Here is a 25845-nt window from a genome sequence, read left to right as displayed (position 1 = left end):
TGAAAATGTAAGGAGTAAAAGTAAAAAGTTGTCTGAAAAATAATTACTCCAGTGAAGTATAGATAACCAAAATTTCTACTTCAGTAAGGTAACGAAGTATTTGTACTTCGTTACTTGACACCTCTGCTAATCAGTCTCGTGAAATGTGGCCTGACAACTTTATTTGAATTATTTTGCAGTAACGCAGATGGATCCAGTTTAATTTATATTTCCCTTTATGATTCACTCAGACATATCTTGTCAAACCTGTAATACTTCCCTGCTGTTTTACTTTCCCTTGACGAATAGTGATCTGTTTAAAACACTGTTTCTGAATCTGAGCTGAGGTGTGATGGTCTCATATCTCCTAAAAAAGTTGTTTTGTAGTATTCCATTATTTTTCACCTGTGTATATTGAAAATACATCATCATTTCCGACAGCAGCTGGCCTGGTCAACAGGGCCCCGGACCCCCCTCTCCCCCGTTTACCCCAGACTGTCCCCCCACCCAAACCTCACTCTACGTTACATTAACGGAAAGACCCCACGTCTGACCTTACGCCACACATTAACCCACATCCCAGGTCATCTCATGTATATTTTTTTTCTACAGACTCATTATTCCGGCACTTTAAAACCAACATGTTGTACATTTTTTCCTTTAATATTATTTGCTCTTTTGTATTGCACCAATCACCACAACAAATTCCTTGTGTGTGTTAAACTACTTGGCAATAAACTTCTTTCTGATTCTGATTCTGATTCTGATCCTTTTTTTACACTGTTTTTTTCTTTCTCGTACTGCACTAATTTTATTTTCATTCCACTGTATATACTGTTTATATTTTGTAATTACCGGTATATATTTTTTACTTTTTTATCCTTTCGCTGCATGTGTGTGTTGTGTGTACTGCTGCTGCTCAAAGCAAATTTCCCCACTGAGGGATGAATAAAGGACAATCTAATCTAATCTATTCAATATTTTTTTTTACCTATTTAAATGTTGAAGTTGATTTAAATAGCTCCTTGGAAAGTTATTTATCAACCATGAACACTGGCATTTAAAAAATAAAATAAAATGAAAAATACAGATGCAAAAGATAAGTTGATATGATGAACACAAATCTAAAAGTCTTTCGTCAGGTTCACAAAATAAACTTGATGATATATAATTTGTATCAAATTATTTTTTTTTCGACAACCTTTGCCTATGGAATCACGTGCACATCTTCAGCACAGCTGCAGTTGACATAAGAGTCCAATCTCATAGCCCTGATACAGAGAAGATGTGCAGTGATGGTCAGGAACTGAAATTATATTAAAAGGATGAAATAACTATGCTTTAATAAACTATAATTTTGCATTATAATGCTTACTTTGTAATATTAATAATAATAATAAACTCATTTCATTTCAATTCAGTGCAGCTTTAAAATGACCCACCAATCCCATTTCAGATTAGTCCAATTAATATCCAGGCAAAAAGAAAACAACAAGGAATTATTGCCTGACTAAAGAAACCATCAAAACGGTGCATTTGTAACGGTGTGACGGCCCGTTACCGCTGTACTAACCAGATACATGGTACAAAACATTGGACTGATGTATTTGCAAACCTGTGACGACACTCACCGGTGCAGAGAGAAAAACCGACTGGAAGTCTGAGCCCCACATTGAACTCTGGGGGTGTGATGTCATAATGGAGATGGGATTATGTGTGTGGGATTAGGAGTGTTTGGGGCTATTGTGGATATTTATGGCTTTTTATGGTGTTGTCGAATAAAAAGAATTGTCTTTTGATACAATTGTTTTGTAGTAAGATGTTAAATGGATGTAATGAATTTTAAACAGAATATGTATTTCGAATAGTTAATTGATTTTAGGAGTAATGTGCAATGGGAGTTAAATACCTGGCCAGGTTTGGGTTGGAGAGAATTTTTTATTTATTTTTTGGTCAGCGGTGAACATGAGGCAATACCTGTCAATCGAGAATCAATTGGATGCCAGAATTGAGGATTATGAATTCAGTTTAATTGTTTAATTGAAGTTGCAGTTTAAGTTTAGCTAGTGATTAATCACATGTGGAAGTGTTTTTTTGTTTGTTTTTCTCTTTTTCTCCTGGCTGGTAATTCTTGTGGCTATGAACCAAGAAATAATAACGCTATCTTGCCATTCTCTTCAACTATGTATATATGGTTGGTTGTGTATACACCCCGTCAGCATAACTGCAAATACATACAGACGGCTCAGAGTTGTAATGTTAAACTAAGGGAATTTATGGTTTTATTTATGCCATCAGTTCCTGTTTAGACAGAAAACTGAGATCTTGATTGTCTTCGTTTACACAGCAGGTAGGCTGCTACATACGGGACTGTATGTTGTTGCTTAAATCAGATTTTGAAATCCTGACTCACTAACTAATCTAAATTTCCCATCGGATTGTGTCCGTTAAACATAATGCCTGTGAAATCTGTGTTCTATTACAAAAAGGACTGCACAAGTGGTGATTAATACATTTCTCTTTTTATTGATTTGATTATATTTCTATTGAGAGCTCATTCTAACCCATGGGAAGAATGAGCCGAAGACCTTCAGGAAACCATTAAAACTTGTCAAATAAGAAAGCTTCAAAGTTGATTCTTTATTCAAAATGTTGAAGTTATGTGAGAGCCCTTTCTTGTTGAACATTAGTAGATTAGTATTTGTATAACACTTTATTTATAGCTTAGTTTAACCTTTTGCTATATTCATTTTTGTGTCAGACATGAAGTGCTTCGATTGTCTTTATCATTATGAATTAGACAAACAATTAATTTGAACTTGATGGTCTTCTATTCTATTTCGTGGTCCTGCGATTGACTGGTGACCTGTCCAGGGTGTAACTCCTGCCTCTCGCCTGAAAATAGCTGGGATAGACTCCAGCAGAACCCGGTGACCCTGCAAAGGATAAAGCGGGTATAGATAATGGATGGCCGGATGGATGGATGGTCTTCTATTGTGGATTTAGTAAGATCTGCATGTTACAATAAAGAGAAGAAATAAGCATCTAACTCAAACTTCTTTTTCAAGCGTGAAAAACTGCTTGTTTGAGCTTGGTTTGTTTCCTCTCATCCACAAAGAGCAGAAATGTCCAGACTACGTGACAAATCGAACCCGTTTTTCTCATTTCCACCGGCAGTGACTGTTGCGTTTACTGCCCCCTAGTGTACGGGAAACGTAACTGCACCATGAATGTTACAAAATGTAACTTCAGAAAGGTTTTGTAATGAACTGATGATTATTAAACAAAAGCATTGTCCCCTTTTATATATCTAAAATAACAAAGCAATTGTTTTATAACTGAATTAATCATAAGAAGTCATAGTGTTAATCATGTAAAATAAAAACTATATTAACTTGTTGAATGATGCTGCTGCTTAACATTTATTCACGAGAAAAAAAATCTATTACGTTTACGGTCCAATACAATTCATGGCACACGAAGAGTCATCATTAGCTTCATTGCAGTTGCATCAGCAACCATCAGTCAAGTGACAGATGATGAGAGCTCTAAAGGGTCCTGGCCTGAACATGAGGGTTTCAAGCTGGGATTACATGCGGTTTTAAAGGACAGAAGACACTTTGCTTGAAATAACCTACCTGTTAAGCATCTTAAAAAACTGTACTTAAGGAGTGGGCAGCGAAAAACTAACTATGAGGCCTGTTACCCTTTAAATACGGTTGACCGTGTTGAGAGGATTTGCGTTAGTAGAGGTTAGTACATTTTAAACAAGTATTTAAACCATCAACAACATCACTATCGGCAGAAATGCAATAATAATCAGTTTTTCATTTACATTTTGAAAGCTGACCTTTTATGAGGGTTAATCTATTCTGTTAGGACACTGGGGTCACCTTCAGCAATGGCTCAGAATTTGCCAGTTCAAACTTACTTTTATACCATTTAATCTGCTAATTCTCTAATTTCATCATACCTGATGTTTTAAGGCAGGAGAGGCAAAATTATAAAACTAATATTACTTAGTTACTCTGTACTAAGCTATCAGGCAAAATATACCATAGGTATTTTAATATGAAAATAATTTCTCAATAATAATAAAATAAAATACTGGAGATAGGTCTACTATCCTTTTTTTTATCGCTAATATTTAAGATATTTTAATTGTATTTAGACATATTCATTTCATTAAAAAAAACCCTTGTTCAAAAAAACATTTATTTTGTTTTACACTTAACTTTATCTATTTAGTTTACCGTTAGTGATTGTGGCCTTTAAAGCAGATTAAGGCCAAGGTCAGGTTTTTTCCTCCCCCTTTGTCACTTAATTCTGAAACATATGCTAATTTACATTTTCACAAAAACGAAAAAACAAACACGTTTTTAATCCCCCCTTTCCTTCTGGGGAAATTGTAATAATATTCCGATAGGTGTTCAATTTTCCATCCCCTTTAGTGGAAGTGATGGAATGAGGGAAGATGCGGCTTCGCATACAAAAACTTTTCTTTCCTTCCTTGGACCCTTCTGTCCTTTAGTTTGGGGTTAACAGCATGTTTGCAACATTAATATTAACATCTATATCTAAATGTAGTAATCTTTGTAAAAGAGTGGAAATTGCCAATTTGAATGGAACACGTAAGGGCTGATGCTGCGTTGGTCGTTTCCCGGAAAAAAACACTTCCCGTTAAACATTACGTCACGATCGACAGATAAAACGGGTAAATAGCGTTTTTTTGGGGTGTATTTTTCCCAATTTTCACCCAAAATATATCTAACATAATCTTAGGAAAAGAAAAAAGAAAAACCGAATAAATAAACGTAAAATATGTGTTGTCGGATTGTCTGTGATTGGTGTGAATCTGAATTCCTTGTTGTCGTGAATGCAGCATGAGGGTTTTCACGTGACTGTGTGGTAGCTGTGACGTAGCAGCCGGTCCCCCTTAAGTGAGTGACCTTCCTCTCGCCCGCCACAAGACCGGTCACCCCGCAGAGAGACGACCCAGCCCGAGACTCAGAGACTTTAACCCGCTACAGAGAGACCTTAACCCGCTACACACAGGTAAACCAAACCGTATTCCTTCCCATTCTTGTATCTCTTTAGAAACAGACCGACCTAGCGGCGTTTTGTTCCTTATCCTCCCGGTAGGAGATGCTGCGGTTTCCGCTAACATGAACACCCCGCTGGGCGGTTAAGTAACCCGGCTGGTTTGAGACAATAATGCAGCAAAGTTGTGCCGGATCCGTCATTATTGAACCCTAAAACGAAGCTGAAGTGCATCTAGGAGGCTATTTAACCTGTATCGGCCGATGCAGCGGGGTGGAGGGGGTTTAGGGACGGCGACATTGAAGCATCCTTGAGCGGCAGGACTCTCCGCTAATCTGACTAGCGGCTAAAACCGCAGCTCTGCGGCGGAGGAGCGGGGAATATCGGTGTTTAATCATCCTTTATACCAGCACTCAGGTCTGTTATCCTCACACCGGTGTGGAAAGATGCCGGACATGTTATATAAGTGGGTACCTGGCATCTGCAGCGATCTGAACCATGTAGGGCCATGTGTGTAGCCTACATTAAAAAAATCGACGCAGAACTACGCCGTAGGGTACGCGGCGACGCACACCGTAAGGTGTGCTTCGCCGCGTACCCTACGCCGTAGGCTCTGCGTCGGTGTAACGCAGAACTATAAATGAGCCTCAAAGCCCCGCTGCTGGATGTCAGCAGCACCTCGTGTTTCTGTCCATAGTAACATTTAATTATAACTCAGCAGGAAACACATTAGCAGAGGTCACCTAAGCTCCTCTGCGGGGTGGTGATATGTTTAAATACTCCTCAAATGTTCTTTAACTCTTCTCTATGAAGCACAACACTTGTCTAAAACAAGCTTTTCTCGAACAATAGCAGGATGCGCAGTAAAAGGATTTACAGTGCTTACAGTGTTAACCCCCTAAAGCAGTTTCATAGGAGTTCACGGAAAAGCCGTTTCCTTGAGTATGAATAATTAAACACCTGTTAAGTTCATTAGTGTTGGCTTCCTTCCACATACTAAACCTCTGCCCACCTGGTGTTAAACTGTTAAATCTAGCCTTATTTACTACTCGAAGCTGGCACCTTTTTGCTCTACCTGGGTGAAATGTTACGTTTCCTGTAGGGGAATACAGAAGAACTACAGAAACCCCACTGGGTTTCTCTGAGTTAGCCTGGGCAGGGTGACGGTAGACATGGGGATGGTGTCCCCGGTTTTACTGGTGTGTAAAGAAAGAAAATGGAAAGAATTGTTGCTTTTTACTATAGATGACCTTCACAAGATGATGTAGGCCGGAGGACATTAATCTTCCTGTTACAACTAAAAGATGGGCTGTTTCATAAGGATCATTTTTCTTTTTTTTTGTTGTTTCTAATAATTCAATAATGTATTTTTTTTCTTTTTTCTTTTTTGGTCCTTTCTTTTCTTTCCTGGTTGTCTAGGTGATCATGGGAGACGCTGCCAAGGGAAAGAAGGTTTTCGTCCAGAAGTGTGCGCAGTGCCACACAGTTGAGGCGGGCGGCAAGCACAAGGTGGGCCCCAACCTCTGGGGTCTGTTCGGCCGCAAGACCGGCCAGGCCGAGGGCTACTCCTACACGGATGCCAACAAGAGCAAAGGTCAGCAGCTTTCACCACACTCTGAACCACTCTGCTCTTTCATCATAGATGATATTAATAAAGATGTTGTAATCTGCTCATAAAATGTAATTTCTGTGTAATAGCGGTGCACAAGAGGGTGAACTGAGAACTTAAATGTTGATTATAGTTTTCTGTAGCATTAAATGATTAGCTGAAGCACATTCCTTTTTTTTAAATGACTGTTTTCGCCTCTTTAGGTATCGTATGGGGTGAAAACACTTTGATGGAGTATCTGGAGAACCCCAAGAAGTACATTCCTGGTACCAAAATGATCTTCGCTGGCATCAAAAAGAAGGGAGAGCGCCAGGACCTCATTGCATACCTCAAATCTGCGACATCATGAAGAAGTTGCAAAGATCTCAATATTTATTATTTTATTATTTGGCCCCTACATGTTCAATACAAGGTTTTTTGTTTAGTTATTTGCACAGGTTTATTTATGTTACTTACATTTGGAAATGTAAAGTGCTAATTTATAAAGATATGATCAATTGTGCAATTGATCATGCATATAAATGCAGCACTTCTTATTCATTAATCAGTCCTAACAAATACTGATGTAAAGTTTGATGGGACGATGGGTTATCCCACCTGTCGGTTCTTCTGGACTCCATGACGTGTCTAGTACTTCAGCTCATACTTCTGTCTGCATCAGCTTGAATTTTAAAACTGTAACTTGTGAAGAAAAAAAAAAGATAAAATATCAGCTGTAGGGTGGAAATGAAGGAATGTGTGGGGGTTGTTTTACCTTGGTGTTAATGCTAAGTATAGTTTGACTGAAAACATATTATATGAAGTATGTAAACTTTTTAAAGCTAGATCTTGGCCAATCCCGCTTGTTTTGTTTCTCGTGAAGCAGAATCAGTCTGCTGCTGTTTGGTGCTGGCTCGGCATCAGACCTGGGTTCACTTCCAGAAGTCATAAAGGTCACACATTGTTACCTGCCTCTTCACAGCTGAGAATTGTGGTTTATATACTTTTAATTGCTGCCTTGAAAACTGCCACTCATACTGTCATAAAGTGTGAAATCAGATGGCATTACAATCACCATGCCTAAGGATAATCTGCAGGAAACTACCATCTAGAAGGAGGTTGGATTAACCTGGTTTCACAGGATTTAACACGTTGGTTTAATTTATTTTACTGTAATCTGTGATTTGATGACTAATATGGTAGCTATTTTTGCTGGTTGTGGACAGAAAGGTTAAAGGATCAATTAAAGAAACACTTACGATGTAAAAAGACGGCTTGTTTAATTCAAGGTATTCATATCAGAATTATATTTGTATAAAGTATAAACCACATACATTTTTAACAACTAGAATTTGGACATTTGGGGAGAAAAACTCAACTCATCTTGGAATTAACACAATCTGAAATGCAGGACAAGATAAATATAAAATGTGAATAATCTGTTTGATTAAAATGACTCCTTAAAACCTAAAGTAATGGTCAGAGCAGTTTTCTGAGGACTCCCTGTTTTCTCTGGTGTCTTCAGATCAAGTCAGAGTTTGTAAAACTTCAACACATCAGCTCTTTAAATGTACTTACACCCTTTCATGAAAGACTGGAGCTACAACCAGGAAAAGCATCATTTATCTTGTAAGCACAATCTGATAATACTCCACCATCAGTCGCAAAGCTGGGAGCAGTCAGTAAATATGTTTACGGCCTAGTGATATGATCCTCTGGTGATGGAGCCAGCCCAGGCGTGCACGCCTGGACCATCTCCAAGCACGTGCACGTGTAGTTACTGTTGGGTTGTAAACTCAGGAAATTACACCTGGATCTGTTTTGTAGAAACCCACTATAAAGATAACAGCTGTTGACTTGTTTCTGCAGCCAATAATCTGCTCATAAACAATCTACATGGGGCTTTCTTTTTCCTCATTAAAAGTTTATAGTATAATAAGGACGTAATTATCCGTGGGCTTTGAATGCCACCTGGTGGCCGGTGTCGTCATTGCACCCCGAAATAGGAGCTGCTTAAATAGGTCAAGTTATTTCAGGGGGGGAACAGAGCCAGTCACGTGGAAAATGTGCAGTGAAATATACAGCAGCATGCAGAAGTTTGGACAGCATCCCATGTTAAGGTTAAAGTGAAAGGCAAAGTTATTATAAGCATGTTATCTTAAATAGTTGAAGGAAAGGCGGCCGAAGCAAAAGTTTGGGCACCCTGACTAGTCACAAACACAACTTGAAAAACACTTTTGTCGCAGCACGGCTTGTGCTCTTAGTTCTCATTCTGATCATAACTTCCTGGAAGAGATCACGAGTTTCTAAAATGTGTCTGGGCTGCAGTCCTCTCTGTTGGTCTGTCAACACACACACACACACACACACACACACACACACACACACCTATGTGCTGCGGTTTGACAGATTTATCTCCAAATGTTACAGAAGCATCCATATATGGAGAAAACATTCAGCTTCTGTACAACATGTGCAGCAGGTATAAAACATATATGCACCTTTATGGAATATCAGGTTTTTTAAATAAGTAGATAAGAATAAAACCATGAATATCACATGTTTCATTTTTGACGTGATCCTCCAACAAGAAGAAATATATAATAATTAGGGACATTCTAAGTAAACAAATAGAAAAAAAACAACCCTGACTGCATAAATAGCCACACCCTTGTGGGACAAACTAAACCCAGTCAGTTAAGCCTGTTAGTAAATGTAGTACACCTGCCACCAGTTGAAGTTATTAACATTTAAACTAGATACAAGTCTGTTGCTGTAGTATTTGAGTGTTTGAGGTTTCTTTGTGCTGAGAGCCACGAACTACGAGAAGCTGCCAAAGAAACTGAGAATCAACCAATGAAAAGCACAAATCAGGAGAGAGATACAGTATACACAAAGAGGCACTATGAGTACGATGGAGTGCTGTCAAAGCCAGAATCACTATGGGCAGAAAATGTGACACCAGATTAGTAAGATCCCGTGAAGTTGCTGGGGGGAGTTAGTGGGGAGAAAACCTCTCAGGGAGGTTAGCAAGAGGACAACGGGTGCAGGGGTTTCTGGCAGGTTCTGTCACTTCTTACATACGACCACCATCTCCTGGAAGCCCACAGGTGGGTTGTGGCGTAGGGTGGGCATGACCAAAAACTGCACTTCCACCATCAACAAACAGACTGATACACAACATCCTGCTGCACACATGATAAGACCTACACTTCCTCTGCTGCTTCCTACATACAGCCTCACTGTTGCATTTTCTCTCCAGTGTGATTGACATGTAGCTCTCCAACGCTGCCACCTCAGTGTCATTAGAGGATTTCAGTGTACACTCTTCTTTCCTCCCCGTATGTGACAAAACTAAGTGCCCCTTTACCAGGTACCAGTGATCAAATGCACTTGATTCAGTGCATCATTACTCAGTTTCATCAAATGTTTCAGAGGCTGTAATGTGAAAAACAGGTGAGGAACACGTGATTTCTTTTTGTCCTTATACATAAAACCATATGATCCAAACAGAGTGTGCTCCCTTTCTTAAGGGAGCACACGTTGTACCACGTATGTGTGTCTTTGATGACTTTAATGGTTAACTCAAGTGTAACTATGCAATGTCAAAGCCATTTTTAAGTTTCACTCTTACAGTGTCTGTAAGTTATGGTGACATTTCAGGAAGACGTGCACACGAGCAGCAGTAAACAAGGCGTGTTTGGAATACAAATATAGCCGACACATGAACTACATACTGTGCAGATGGATGATGACAGGTGTGTGTGTGTGTGTGTGTGTGTGTGTGTGTGTGTGTGTCTCTCTCTCTCTCTCTGTCATAACTAGGGGTAACATAACTAGCAAAGATGACACAATCACCCCAGTCTCTGTGATGTCATGTGACGTTGCGACGTCACTAAAGTAAACTGGTTCGTGTGGTTTTTGACAATCATAAATTATTGTTCACAGATTTTTTTTTTCTTTTTTCTGCAACTTGACTTCCCTCAAATAAACCAATTGGAGTGAAGTTTACACAGTCCACATAGTTCACACAAGTGTCAGATTGAAAAAACCAAGTCAAGAAGGTCAAGAGGATTTTTCCTATCCGACCGTATTTTGTCTTTCCTCAGATCAGGGAAGAAGAACATTACTGCTTTATACGAGGTGTCCAACAGCTCAGCGACCTTCATTGTTCAAAACTAGAAGAAGTTCAGATCGTCCAGGAGACTTTTAAGATATTCAACCAAACAACAATCAAGGATGAAGGGTCTTAGGTCAGATAGGTATCTAACAAATCAATGGCCACCATGGATGAGATCCAAACGTTGTGCAGATGGGAAAACCTTGCAGGATAAAAACCATCAATGCAGCACACTACAAATCAGACAAAGACAGCAAGATCTACTAAAGGCATTTACAAAAAGATTTCAGGACTTAGTCTGAGTTAAGGTTTGCATGTCAATAATATACAGGACTGTCTCAGAAAATTAGAATATTGTGATAAAGTTCTTTATTTTCTCTAATGCAATTAAAAAAACAAAAATGTCATACATTCTGGATTCATTACAAATCAACTGAAATATTGCAAGCCTTTTATTATTTTAATATTGCTGATTATGGTTTACAGTTTAAGATTAAGATTCCCAGAATATTCTAATTTTTTGAGATAGGATATTTGAGTTTTCTTAAGCTGTAAGCCATGATCAGCAATATTAAAATAATAAAAGGCTTGCAATATTTCAGTTGATTTGTAATGAATCTAGAAGCTATGACATTTTTGCATTACAGAAAATAAAGGACTTTATCACAATATTCTAATTTTATGAGACAGTCCTGTAGAGACGGCCTCACGGAAATTGCTGTCTGAAGGCTGCGTTTACACATTTGGCCACTAGATGTCGCTGTTACCTTGACAACTGCTGCAGCACAGCTAACGGTTTATTTACGTATATATTTAATAGCTTCATTGTTTGAGACTTACAAACGCTATCTTCTAATTTCTATTTTCTTCTGTCTTTACATGTATTATTTATTTATGATTTATTTTAACAATAGCTGTGTTTGGGATTGTTTTGGTCATCTAGTTTTGCAGGTATAGAAACATTTGATTATGTGGACCGCTAACTTTTGACACAATTCGGATTCCTGTTAAGGTGGAAAAGTTTGAGTCATTTCATTCCTACAGCAGGAGAGTGGTGCTGCGGATGGGAGAAGAGGAGAGGAGAAGCGAACCCTTCAGTGCTGCAGTTCCCAAACATTCCTGGTACATTCAGATGACCTTACGGCGAGTTCTCCCATCAGCCATTCCCAAACTAGACACTCATCATGGGAACAACCCATAAGTCTGTTTTAATCCCAGGGGCCTCTTTCTTAAATAGTATTTCTCACCAGTCACTCTCTGGTTTTCCATCTGCCCATCCCTGAAGTTATCACTCATCATGTTGATGACGAGCTAATGATACCGTTACTTCTATGAAATCAAATATGACCTTAACAAACAGTTCTTTTTAATCACAGTTAGATTAGCTGTAGCAGTGTTGAGATTGAACTTTAATGTACATTTGCCAAAGTGATAAAAACAACAATCACAATCACTGTGTAATCACAGTCTGGGTAAGTAATAATGGCAAAAAGCAACAAAAACTTTGAATACTGCTTATTGTTGGGACTAAACAGAGCCAAGTATGTCTTTTAAAAGCTTTAAATACATATACATTTCAAGTTCTGTTATTTAAATGCTGATTGCATGGTGCAAAATTACTGTATTTGCTTTGTTAATGTGGAATAATAAATATGAAACTATTTCATTTCCCCTTAAAATATCTGGAAAGTGTGACCTGCCTAGTAATTTCATGTTTCTGCACAGCCTGAGACCAAATCCAAAATCAGTGCAGCAGTATTTTAGTCCAGGTGTGTTTCATTACTACAATTACAACAATACAAAAGAAACAGTCATAGTTCACGGCAAACTAAAAATTCTAACTTTTCTTTTACAACACAAGAAATAAGGTGTGAAGTTACAATCAGGTTTCAAGAAACAGTTTCACAGACGTTTCCATCCAGTGTGGGTGAAAACAGACTCTTGGGTACAAAGTAAAAAAGTATAAAATATTTGTGCACAGTCACAACATTTTACTGCTCCAGTTTTGGTACAGAAAGTCGAAGAGCTCAGAGCTTTGTTACAGTCCACATCCCAACCGGTTCACCAGTGAGTTCAGATTCAGTCCATATAAAGTTTTAGTAACTTTAGAAGTTAAAACATTCAAATCGACTGTCACAGATACGTGTGGCTCAGTTCTAGAATGACGGGATAAACCTCAGTTCTGCAAAACTTCAGTTCACTTCACTTCACTTCAGTGTAAATTAGATGTAGTTGCATAGTTGTAGCACATGTTATTGTAATGGCAAGGTAATAAGTAAATATTTGAAATGAAAAGTAGTGATTGTACTCTGAAGTTTTAAGGTTCAGCAAGTCCTAAAGTTTCGACCCTTTGCATCCACACTGGCTGTGCAGTAGCAGCCGTGCAACAGTCCTGCGGTGTGGAGGTGTGGGGAAAAGACACATCTGGAGGAAACACATTCAAGTTTTTTCCTTTTTTATGTATATAAAAGAAAATCAATTAATGGATCAGACTTTTCTTGTTAAAGGCTGAGAATGTATTACACTTTGTTTTCTCAATAATGTTGAGACTGAACCCAAGCTTTTTTGTTGGGTCTGATGAGGCCTGAGATGTATTTTATGTATTTCCAGCAGTTGTTCGTGGACTTTGGTGTGTTATCGTCTTGCAGAGTAAGTTTGGGCTTTTTAGAGATCCTTCTTTGCCTTTACATCCAGGATGTCATGGGACATGTTTTGCATGTTTTTCTTCTCCCATATGGACAGCTTTTATAAGACACCTGTCTCCTGTCATTACATAAAAATGGAGTAGTTTTTCTTGTTACAATGAAAAGTTGTATTTTGTGGGCAGCTGTCCTTCAGTGGGAAGAGTTGCTTTTCCTCCAGCAAGGATGGTTGGGATACATCCATGGCCCCGTCCATCATGTGTTAATGTGTCCTTAGAAACCAGTATTGCCCCCCAGTCTGCTCACTGGGGTATGAGTTCAAACAAAGTACAAAAAAGTGCTGTATATGGAGTGAATATACAATACAAGTGCTGTATAAGTGAAAGAAACACTGTAAAATGCTTGATAGACCCTGAATAAGGTTGAACAGACACAAGTGCAGGCCATGTTACCGTTATTTGGGAAATTGTCTACACTCGCCTGCACTCCAGTGCTATGATGTTAAAAGTTTTATGCATCTTCTTGATTTAAGACAAGCAGAAACTGTCTTTAATCGAGTCTTTGACATTGTATTGTCAAGTATAAGGGTTCACAAGGAATTTGAAGAGTTGGGAATCACCATAAATCTGTGCAACCTCTTCAGCTGTTACTCAACAGCTGTGGGAACAAGGAGTCGTCTGTTTGTGCTTTCTTCCTAAACAGAGAGATCGTCAGCTCTCGTTCGGCTGCTGGTTCCGCTGGTTTTGCTGAACCTTCGCTTGTCCCTCATCGACAGCCCATCCGATCCCTCCTGGATCTGATGGCATCTCGTGTCCCTGCTCTCGGGGTTGTAGCAGTTGGTGTCGGAGCTCAGGTATGCACCGTCTTGGATATGATCCTCTCTGGTGTTCGGCCACCCTGGCGAGTAGCAGTTCCTCTGAAGGAAGTTGGCCTCCTCCACTATCTTGCTCTTCTCCGTGGCCAGGTTCTCTGAGTTCTGCTGGTCGGCCAACACGTGGTTGGGGAAGGGCAGGAAGTGCGAGGAGCCCGTTATGCACTGGTTGAAGTCTGGAGGTGGCGTCGAGGGCGGAGGCGGAGACGAGGAGAGCTGTTGAACTCTTGAGGCGTCAGAGGGGGTGACAGCCTTCCTGTAGAAGAGACGCCTGCAAAAAACAGTTTGAGTTAGTTCACAGAAATTAGACCACTTCACCAAAAACAGTCAAACAAATCAAAAGATTACTTTACAAAGAAACATCAACAGATTTTTATTTGTTCTTTACTTTGGATTCCAACAAAAGACAGATTGGTAAAATCTGACCCAGTTGGAAAGTCCTGACTTCGTGCTAATTTTGACTCTTATAATCCAACAATTCTTTGCCCTTATTTCTCAAATGTGTGTGTTCTTGTTTCCTCTCTACTCTGTTCTCCTGTTTTGAGACCTAGAAAAATATATACAAATTCAAAGTGCATTGTTACACCCCGTGTTAGTGTAAAGCCATTCTATGTAGCAATACCACTTCTGACCACATGGGGGCATATTGATACACTGTGTTGACTAAAGAGCCTATAACAAGTATTGGCAAGTATTGTAGTCCCAATTTCTTCCACTAGAGGTCCACTTTGTCACGTCTCACAGCAGAGTTTGACATGAGATTTCATGTAGTGTGCTGCTCCCACGTAGTGTGGCTTTAAATAATGGTTAATTCCATTTTGAATGACAATTTTAAATGTGTTAACGTCAGCGTACTTTGAAACCGTTTACAATACATTGAACATGTTTTGTCAGTTTTACCTTGAGTTTTTGACCAAAGTAACCTAAAATGCTCAATCTGAAGTCATTCGTTTCTCCTGCCACATGGAGGCAGCAGAAACCAGCTTCAGACACTGACATAAACTCATCTCAGTGAATTCAACAGTTGCTCACTTTTAGATACCCATATTGGAATAGCGTTACTTTTCATCCTTAAGCTCATTCATCATCCCTTCTCTAATGCTGTCTGTGTTGTCCATTGGTGCTCTGCTGGCAGAATAAGGTTGACTTTTACTCTAGTGTTTAGTATTTTGCCCTAAAAGCATCTGCCTACTATATAAGAGCTGAAAGTAAACACAAGACGCATATTCGGTCGGTCAAGTTCATTTAAAGCTTGTTGTTGATGATTCATATTAAAACTGCATTTCACTCAAATGTAAATGCCAAAATAGACAATGAATAAGTTCTTGCAACAAAGTTTTAGATTTCTTTAGACCAAAAGTAACTTAACAGAACATATCTAATATAAATGTTGGTACATGCAGTAATGCTGAGGATGTTCGACCTGACTGAAGCTCTCAAAGTCAAATGTGAGTGTGTACCTGCAGCAGTGCCTCCATGCCAGGTGATACAGCTCCAGCGCGCTGAGGACCAACGACACGGCCGACACCACCAACATGAACACTATGAAGACATTTTTCTCTGTAGGTCTGGAGACGTAGCAGTTGACCGGATGTGGACATGGCCAGGCCTGACAGGGGAATGCAAGAGTAAATTACTACAGACCAGAAAATGTTATTTTCAAGGATGAAATAGAAAAATCATTACTGATTATGTTTGTTAGTTGTTTGTTTTTTTTACCTTGCAGACATAAAGAGAGTTGAGGAAGATCCCGTACAGGAAGTACTGGAGACACAGAAACACCACCTGAATACAAACAGCATTTTTAAAAGTCAGACATCTTTTTTATTTGCAAACCTTGTTCAATTAGCTACTTTAATGCTGTATAAATTCTTCAAACCCAGATGATGTCATGTCAGAACATTTAACACAACCTGATGGATTGCACTTCCTCACTATTGATTGTTGAATGGTTCTCCCCCAGGACCAATATGCTTTGGGAAACCCTCCCAGGGGGTGAGTGCCCTGGACAACATATCACCTGAGATCATTTGGGTTTATAAACCCCTCCAACAATAAGATAGCAATCTGAGGAGGAGATCATGAACACAAGCATTGGAAATGAGTTTCCTCTGCAAGGTTGCTGGACTCTCTCGTAGCGAAGGGTGAGTAGTTCATTTATTGGGGAGGGGTTTGAAGTAGAACCACTAGGTGTTTGGTTATGATGCCTCCTGGGTCCTCCTTGAGGAGTGTTTCAGGCCAACAGGGAGAAGGCCCTGCGGCAGACCCGGGGCATGCTGGATGGATTCTACCTACCGGCTTGCCTGGGAATACCTTCAATTCAATTCAGTTTTATTTAAATAGCGTCTATTACACAAGTTCTCTCTAGGCTCTTTCCAGAGACCCAGAACATGACCCCCGAGTAATTATTACATAAAAAATGGCAGGTAAAAACTCCCTTCTTGGAGGGGTCACAGTGGGAGTAACTGGATGGGTCACAGTGGACCTTGGTGTGGACCTCTCACACTGCTGGAGAGGGGAAACCCTTGAAGTCTGATATACATCCATGTGAATCCAGCCTAATGTCACTCTGATGTTGATGCTGAAATCTTACATTGACTGCAGGATCTGCAAAAAAAACCTTTTTTCCTTGTTTCCCCCCTACTTGTGTCTAAGACCAGCCGGGCCCCCCGACCCGTACGTACTAGCAGCAAAAGAGTAAAGTTATTCGTTATAAACCTTTAATTGAAAAAATTGACATTAATTATGTTTTTTCTATACATTTCTCTTTGGTTTACCCTGTATACATATGACTTTGTTTTTATCACCTTCATTTTGTGTCACCAATAAAATATGCACAAAAAAATAATTGCAAGGACATAAAAATATTTCTGAAAAATGTCTCTTTTAATATGAGAGCAAAATTAGTTTTTAAATTTTTCCTTTAACAACATGTCGGAGTAGTAGTATGATTAAATGTTGAATAGTGATATAATAATACGTTTTTATCCTGATAAATAACTTTACTGTATTCCATTAGGTGTGTTATTATGATTTTTAATTTATTTAACATGTGCAAATATAATTTTTACTGCATATCCTCAAAGCAGAGGGGGGCCCGGACCCCAGGTTGCATGGGAGACACTGCTCTAATGAATTCAAACTTCATATTACGGCCAACGACTATGACTATGGTACATTTTATTCAATCCAGGTTCTTTAAACCCACCAAATGCAATTGTAGTGGAGGTTATTTCTGGGTCGGTAATGAGTGGAGAGCCCCACCAGCTCCGTCTTGGACGTTTATCTGATACCTAGTCTATGTGTTTACCTCTAAAACAAGAGTCTAAAAGAGTCCAAGAGTGGGTACCATTCACCTCCATGATGCTGCGTATCAGTATACTGAGCACATATGTCTTCAGCAAACCGCCTCTCAGTCGAACCCGACCTGCTGATGAGCCTGCGCCTTTTTCCTTCCCGTCGTCCTTTTCTTCTTTCCTCCTCTCCTTCTCTCCCCCTCCTCCTCCCTCTCCTTCACCTCCTCCCGGGTCTTCCTCCGCCCCGTCTCCTCCACTCTCCTCCCTGCTTCTCCTCTTCTCATCTCTGCGGACGTTGTGCATGGCGTGGCCCATGTAGATCAGACTGGGAGTGGAAACAAACACAATTTGGAGCACCTGGGAAGACATCACCCAGATTTGTGATGAATATAATCAAGATTTGGTGTTAGATGAAGTCAGTGTTTATAGAAAAAACACTTTAATACTTTACTGTTGATGGTTTGGGTTCTCAGTCAATCCAGAAATCTGTTGTTTGGTACATTGAACCCAACATCGGAGATGTTGATAAGTGTTGGGTGCAGCTTTCTGTTCACATTTATGAGCTGCTAAATCCTTAAAGTTTTGTTTTTGTCAATCAGCTCTGAACTGCATAAGCATGCAAAGATGATAATATTCACAAAAATAGCTTTCAGAGAATTTAGCCAGTGTTTCAATCAAACTGGATCCTGAGGACTTTAAGATTCTTCAGTCAAGTTGTGCAACTTTTCCCTACTTTGTAAGATTGTAAGAGCAAGATAACTGAAAGTCTGCAATGAAAAATGTTGCAATCGATGGTAAGAGGGAGCTCAGACTGTCCAATCTCTAATGAGGAAAAATGAAAGATGGAAAAAATATGCCCTTCATATGAATGGCACACATTTTATGTATCAGGAATGGCAAAAGAAAAAGAAAAGTCAACACTGCCTGCTTAAAAGATCCCATTTTTGCAGCGTTCAGCAAAACTCAACAACAGCCCCCCCAGAGCTGGCTGGCTAATTGTTACTGCTCCCGGGGAATTCAGTGGAAAAAAGTACTTAAACTGAGAAATCATTGTTTTGTGCCAGAGTGCTAGAAAAGTCAAGTTAAATGTGTTTTGTGTTGAAAACTTTGCAAAGTAAATCATAATCGTTGTTTTCTTTGTCTTTGAATAAAACACCAGGCACCAAACCCGTCCAATGTGAGCTCTTAACGAAAAAAAAAAAAAGCAACAATGAAAACGTGAAGGTCGTCTGTGATAGCAGACGTTGATTTGGCCCACAGCCGCAGTTTTCTCTTGTCCTGAACTGACAGGGTGGGCTGGCGGCGAGCGTGGCCGCCTGAACCCTGCCAAGCATCAACCTGGCTTGGCCCGGATCTATGTCTCGTCTTGTCATATCTCATATGACACCTGGCCCACACAACACATACCATTACCAAAGTTAGGACCAGCACACAACCGTTGGGTCACATTGAGATAACATACCAGCTGCCGGTGCCAAAACCCAGCCAAAGGTGCCACAAGTGGCCCAAATCAAATGTAAGTGCTATCTGGAGGGGAAGGTTTTCCCCCACTCTCAGGTGGGCACAGAATGCTTTCATTATAAAAAGGCTTGGAATAAATTTCCCACTGGCCTCGTTATTAAGTAATTTCAGATAATGTGCACCTTCTCATGCTGTAGTTGCACCTTTAAATTCTGATTTCCCCATGTGATAGCCCATTGCATGGTACAGTTCATTACCCAGTATCGTATGTGTGCTATAGGGAACGCTCGATCATAACAGACGTTCTCGCAGCCGGGCTGCTCCGTGTCACAGTTGAAATCCTCCTGCTCGTCTCCCCACGACGACTCGGCCGCCGTTCCCAGAACCAGAATACGGAAGATGAACAGGATGGTCAGCCACACCTGTAAAACAGTTGTTCCGGTTAATAAAGGATCTTAATTCAGTTATGTGTGCTTCTTGTCTCACATGCAGGTATTTTTATTTTGTTTGTCTCAGTGATAATCAGTTGAAATCACACCAACAGAACATCTGACTTCAAATGCAATGAATAAGTGATCATTCAAACCTTTAGGGATTTGTGAAAAATATCTCAAGACAGTAAGTTAAATTATATGTCATTTTTGAAGGAGTTGCATAAAGTGAGGGAATATTTTTTGAAGATTGTGTAGATTCACAGTAATCACATTTAAGGTGATCCTAAATATTTGAATAGTAGCCAAGTAGACTTCTTTTCTTTTCTCTTTTAATTCAGTTATATATAACCCCAAAAAATATTTTATTTTCCTTCCTTTCGACTTTCTATATGTCTGAAAAATATAAATAAATAGACCTGTATCAACAAAGGTTTGGTATCTGCTTGTCTTTGGAAGACTGTGGCAACATGAAGTATGAGTCAGGATAGAAACAGGACGATATGGAAATACGTTGGTATTGGATTGTGAGTGTGTTAATGTTTGTGTGGGTGATGTGAGGTTGGTGCTGTTGTGCCAGGCATGTAAACGTGTATTGTGTGTGTTTGTATGGGTGTCGTACTTTGCCAATCGAGGTAGAGTGTTCCTGTACTTCCTCCAGGAAGTTTCCCAGCAGGCTCCAGTCTGCCATGACCACCTACAGTTCAACACAGACCTTCCTGATGATCCGTGTGGTGTCCGGTCTGCAGGGAAAAGATACGTATACCTGCGAAAGAGAGAGGACAGAGCTTTAGATCTGGAGGTGGGTCACATGGGGCAAAGAAGTCGTCTGCATATTTTAAGACATAAGCATATTTCATTTACATGACAATTCAAAGTGCTTTACATAAAAACATTTTTTTTAAATGTATTAAAAAGTAAAAGTTTAAAATCTGAATTAAAGACAGGCATAAGTTGAAAAGAATAAAACAAATGAGAGGCAAGAAATTAAGGTTGCAGTGCATTGTGGTACACGACTGAAAATTTTGGGAGACCCGTGAGAACAGAGTTACAGTAGTGCAATCTACTGAAGATAAAAGCCTGTTTTTCTAAGTCCTGCTGAGACATCAGTCCTTTAATCCTCGATATGTTCTGTAGGTGATAATAGGCTGACTCCACTACTGTTTTAATGTGGCTGTTAAAACTCAGGTCTGAGTCCAGAACTACAGGCCATAGGCCTGAGTCCAAACCAATAGTCATGGCAGATGTCTGGCTTTGCTCTTGGTTTTTAGTTTTTCTGCTTGAAGCTGAGTCCTGATTTTTCATCTTTCTTCCTTGGCTCTTTACACTATTGTTTCTGTTTTGTTATCATTTAAATAAAGAAAATTCTGGCATATCCACTCTTTAATTTGATCAATACAGTTGATCGGTGTTTGGTTTGGATTATAGTCTCCTGGTGAGATAGTTATATACATTTGTGTTCCATCTGCATAGTTATGGTGCCACATTTAGTTTTATTTTTCATAATTTGAGCAAGTGGGAGCATATAGATGTTAAACAACAGATGCCCCAGAATTGAACCTTGGGGAACTCCAAATGTTATTTTTGCTGTGTCTAATTTGTAGTTACCTAAAGACACAAATAGTCTCCCTTTTTTAGAAGGGGGCTCAACCATGTCGAATGCAGCACTGAGATCCAGAACAACCAAGACTGAAATGTTGCCACTATCTGTGTTGGAGCGGTTGCCCCTAGAGCTGTCTCAGTGCTGTGATGAGGCCGTAAGCCTGACTGGAAGAAATCAAAACAGTCATTTAGTGTCAGGAAGGGTTAAAGTTTTTTAAAAATGCCTTTTCTACGATTTTACTAAGAAATTGGCAGATTGAATCAGGCATGTAGGTTTTCACGAGTGTTCTTTTTTCAAAAGTGGGTTAATGATGGCTGTTTTAAGGCACTGAGAAATGATCTGAGGCCATACAAGGTGCAACACTTTTAGAGATATTACTCTGCAACATTAATGACCATTTTCTTCTGAAAAAGATAAAAATCTGATTTGATTGAGGTAGAAAAACTGACGTGCAAATAAAAATGAGAAGGCAAGTGTTTTTGTTTGTTTTGTTTAAAACTGCCTCAAATGAATACACACATATGTCTTTTTTATTTATTGTACCTTCTTTTCCTCACTCTTCACCCCTCTGTGCTTCACTTATCAGCTCCTTTGTTTGACAGTTGTCTGGAGTATTACATTTCTACTGTAGGAACTTTGCTGAGTTTCATGTGTGTATATATACGTGTGTGTGTGTGTGTGTGTGTGTGTGTGTGTGTGTGTGTGTGTGTGTGTGTGTGTACTGTACATGTGTGTTCTTCTATTATCTTGACCCTGTGAATCCCTCTCCAGTCTCGACCCATTAATAAAAATGGTTATGCCCATGTCCAAGTTTAGCTTCAGTCCCAGTTCCCACACTCCCCATCCGTCTGTCTCAGGGGAAGGAAAACCAGTCTGCTCTAAACACACACACACAGGCATGCAGGCGTGCACGCACACACACACGCATGCAAAAAACACATTTACTCTTTTTTAATCTCATTAAAAATCTCAAAAGCCTAAAAGTCCACCTCCCAGTGTTTGTTCACAGTATGCAATCTGAAAAGTGAATCAAGTGTTTGAGTCAACTGTTTTCCAATGATCTGAATCATCTGACGATGGGTCTGACAACAGATTTTTTTCATCATATATTCAAAAAGTTTTATTTACATACATTTTTTTCAACCTGGAAGTAAACTTTACATCAGGCCCTTCCAACCTGTCATAAATGCATTTTCCAACAAAGTAAGCATCTTACAAAAACACTCTGTTTTGCTTGCAAAATGCAAGACTGAGTACCAGCTGCTGAAAAGCAACCATGAACCTTTGAACCATTGAAGTGCAAAGTGAAGTCTATAGGCTGTCTTCTAAGTATTTGCACAACAGAGTCACATATGCATGAAACCATACAATATCTGAGCACGTGTCTTGTTTGCATTAGCTTTTTATGTTCAAGACAACTGTATAGATATTTTTGTCAAGTTAATAAATAATACTTGGTATTCTCTTTACCTTTTTGGCCAAATTAGTGACTGAAACTTTATTATTATTGAGATGAGAAAGACAATGAAACTAAAAAGGGCTAAGAAATGTCTGGTACTTGACAAATACACATGTTTAAAAAATGTTTTAGAGAAGGAGACCATGAATTGCCCCCCCACCCAAAAAAAAAAGAAAAACCTGTTGTAATTTCCATCCTGTTGCTTCATTGATCAGTCACTGATAGTTTTGGTCTCATACATGGTTCTCTGTGTGTGCTTTCTATTGAGTTAAACGTTAACTTGCATGCACACTCGTTTTTTGGCCACTTCTTTATCAAAGGACCCTAAGATGCCCATCCCTTCCTGTTTTTGTGAGACCTAGAACTTTGGACAAATCATGTGTGTCTGTGTGTGTATTTATTTGTTTCACAAGTGCTCCCACCATCATTAATAACAATATTACTTCCCTGTATAGAACTTTCGCTTGACCTTTGTCTGAGTGTGTGGTCGTTGCCCAGCACTCAGTATTGTTCTGCATCCTGCCCTGACCAGGGGCACACACACACACACACACACACACACACACACACACACACACACACACACACACACACACACACACACACACACACACACACACACACACACACACACACACACACACACACACTGACTGATGACTCTCTGACATCGCAAAGAAGTTTAAAAATACGAATATTCCAAATATGAATTGATCAATTATTGGTCAACTTGATAAATAGTTGAGACTTGATTGAAAATCTTAACTACAAAACCAAGTTAAAGGACAGAAAACAAGCAAGCAAGAAAATCATCGCTGGTGTCAGTCTCTCTCACTGATGCTGTCCTGAAGAAAAGTTAATTCAATCTTCAATCCTGCTACGTACAGAAGTTAATGTCTGTTTGATTGTAAAGTGTTGCAATAGTGTCATAAGTACATCAAGTAAGTACATCAAGTATATCATACAAGTATATCTTGACAAAAGCACTCAGCTCTAACAAAAAAGATCAAACGATAAACGTTAATTAGCCCAACATCAAGTTCAGAAGTGTTTCGCCCTCAGCTTTCATCACCGTATCAAATCCATCAGTGGGCGTCGCCCTTTAAAACAAAAGACGGCATTCTCACACGTGATTGACAGCCAGCTGATTAGTGTTATAAAATCAAGCTGTTAAATGGACAAATTAACATGGAGTTATCAGTAAAACGGTGTGAAAGTGGTATAAAACTAGTAATTTGGGGGATTTTCCGTTCCACATGTCTTGAGTCATTAGTGTACACTGATCAAGAGAAAACACATTTATATGTTAAAGCTAAATTATTTGAATGCTTAGGCAAATATGTGACAACTTTATCTTAAAATGACTGCATAAATGTCTGGACTCTATTTTACCTGATTTAAAAAAAAGAAGTGGATGGCTCGATGATGGTTTTGTGAAGTTAAAGTCCTTCCTTGGGCTGTCGTGGAGGAGCCTCTGAGCAAGGCACTCGCCCTCTTTCAGAGGATCCTGAGGGCCCGGCAGCAGCAGAAACTTGTATCAGAAAACTGCAGGAGTCCAAGTGTATCACGATTTGTCTACAGTTTGTTTCAGTCCCGTTTGTATCAGACAAAAAGAGACTGAGACGGAGGGTGGAAGAGCAAGATCAGCTGAGTTAACGGAGTTGGTCCAGCAACAGACACAAGAGAGCAGTTTGTGTTCAGAGGTCTGAACTGAAAGAAAATGTGACTGAGGCTGCAGTTTATACTGGCCTCTCCCCCTCCTTCCCTTTCTGCCTCTCCTTCATCCACATCTCCAGAGGAAGTGGGCCTGGTGCCTCGCTGCCTGCCATTCACCACTAACGTATGTGCTTCTGTTTGTTTGTGGCGTCTGGCATCTAAAGGAAGTCCCATATTGTATCAGGACACAATGGCAGAGCGCTGCCGTCCTGCATTCCTACATGTCACCATTTTCTTCTCTATATGTTTCTCTTTGTCCCTCTCAGTGTCTGATAAGTGGCCGCCGGGACTCCAGCTGTACTTGAAACTCAAACTCCACAGAGGATTCGTTTGGCATCCGAATCTACCCAAGCTTTTGTGTTTTGTTTTTGAATGGCCTGCTAGTGATGAACCAAAAAGAGTGGAAAGGTGTAAAATAAAAGGTAAGAATTTAAGTAAGTAGTTGGTTAAACAAAATTAGATGAGATCAGACATCTTCACACGATGCAGGCAGGTGACAGGTTGAAGCAGCCAGATTTCAACCAATCAGAAGCTTTCACCACTTAGAAACCAGCACGTAGCTGCTGATAGTCTGTAGGAAACTGATCCCCCGAAAGATAAGAGATAATCAGCAATTCATCAACAGTAATCAGGCAGCAAATAGGCATCGAGAGACAAAGGAACACCATGACTTGCAGTTCACCCCAAACATACCACATAGGTTTCTTTCTTTTTTTTTTTTTTTTGTAAATATGTTTTATTGGTTTTTTACATTTATCCCACAGAGATGAAACGTACAGACGAACATATGCATGACTTCAATTTGCACATTCATCCCCAAAATGTAAAAGTGCATTGTTCAGCTGAAACATTGACACAGTGAGTCCACCATTCCCACCCCCTCCCACACATCCACCCACCCATAGGTTTACAGGATATAAAGCACGCTTGAAGAATAGTAGAACAAAAGTGTAAAGGGGAAAAAAATAAAAAATAAAACAAAACAACAAAAAAGAAAGGGAAAAAATCCTATTCATTGTCAAGGGGCTCCTGTAACGAGTCATAGAAGTCGAGAAAGGGACTCCATATTGATCCAAGATTGAGCTGATCCCTTGAGTGTGTATTAGATTTTTTCTAACTTTAAGAAGTACATAACATCATTGACCCAGTGAGAAAAGGATGGAGGCGCTTGTTGTTTCCATCTAAACAGGATCAAACGTCTCGCAAGGAGTGTGGTAAAGGCTATAATAACATCGGCTTTATCCGGTAAGGCAACTCGAGATTCCTCCGGTGTTAGACCAAAGAGAGGTTTCTTTCTTTTTAACCACAACTTTGGTGGGGAAGGTTATTCATCCCGAACCAAAGCAACGATTCCTTAAATGACCACACTGGAAGACTCATCCTGCTGTTGAGGAAACCTTGTTATTGGTGCATCAAGCAATCAAAACATCTCAGAAGTTGACTGAAACTACTGAAATAAAAGGGCAAACCTTCGTCTAAGAGATGAAATGTCAAATGTTTCCGTGTTTGATATCCTGATTGAGCAGTTCAGCTAATATATTTAAAATCAGCAGTTATAAAGTCAAATTTGTATTGAATCCACCGTTGTTCTGCTATTCCCTAAATAAATAAGTAAATGCAAAAGCAAAACAAACAAATT

At 39.5% G+C, this 25845-nt stretch overlaps 2 protein-coding genes across 2 annotated transcripts; one reads left to right on the top strand and one right to left on the bottom strand.

Moving 5' to 3' along the window:
- The first annotated feature begins 4889 nt into the window (after window positions 1-4889).
- Window positions 4890-7110, top strand: LOC133463513 (cytochrome c). The gene is made up of 3 exons (XM_061745082.1): window positions 4890-5034; window positions 6439-6613; window positions 6832-7110. The coding sequence occupies exons 2-3, from the start codon at window positions 6445-6447 to the stop codon at window positions 6975-6977; spliced, it is 315 nt and encodes a 104-aa protein (XP_061601066.1). The 5' UTR covers window positions 4890-5034; window positions 6439-6444; the 3' UTR covers window positions 6978-7110.
- A 5008-nt stretch (window positions 7111-12118) lies between these two features.
- Window positions 12119-24280, bottom strand: LOC133464178 (gap junction alpha-5 protein-like). Its single transcript, XM_061746223.1, has 7 exons — window positions 23883-24280; window positions 20051-20194; window positions 19255-19419; window positions 17597-17893; window positions 15960-16025; window positions 15701-15849; window positions 12119-14511 (listed from the first exon to the last, which is right to left on the bottom strand). The coding sequence occupies exons 2-7, from the start codon at window positions 20117-20119 to the stop codon at window positions 14064-14066; spliced, it is 1194 nt and encodes a 397-aa protein (XP_061602207.1). The 5' UTR covers window positions 20120-20194; window positions 23883-24280; the 3' UTR covers window positions 12119-14063.
- Between the last annotated feature and the right edge of the window lie 1565 nt (window positions 24281-25845).

The sequence above is a fragment of the Cololabis saira genome, chromosome 17 (genome assembly GCF_033807715.1).
Source record: "Cololabis saira isolate AMF1-May2022 chromosome 17, fColSai1.1, whole genome shotgun sequence".
NCBI classification, from domain to species: Eukaryota; Metazoa; Chordata; class Actinopteri; order Beloniformes; family Belonidae; genus Cololabis; species Cololabis saira.
The sequence above is the reverse complement of the archived record's forward strand: the minus strand, read 5'-3'. Positions and strand labels throughout refer to the sequence as shown.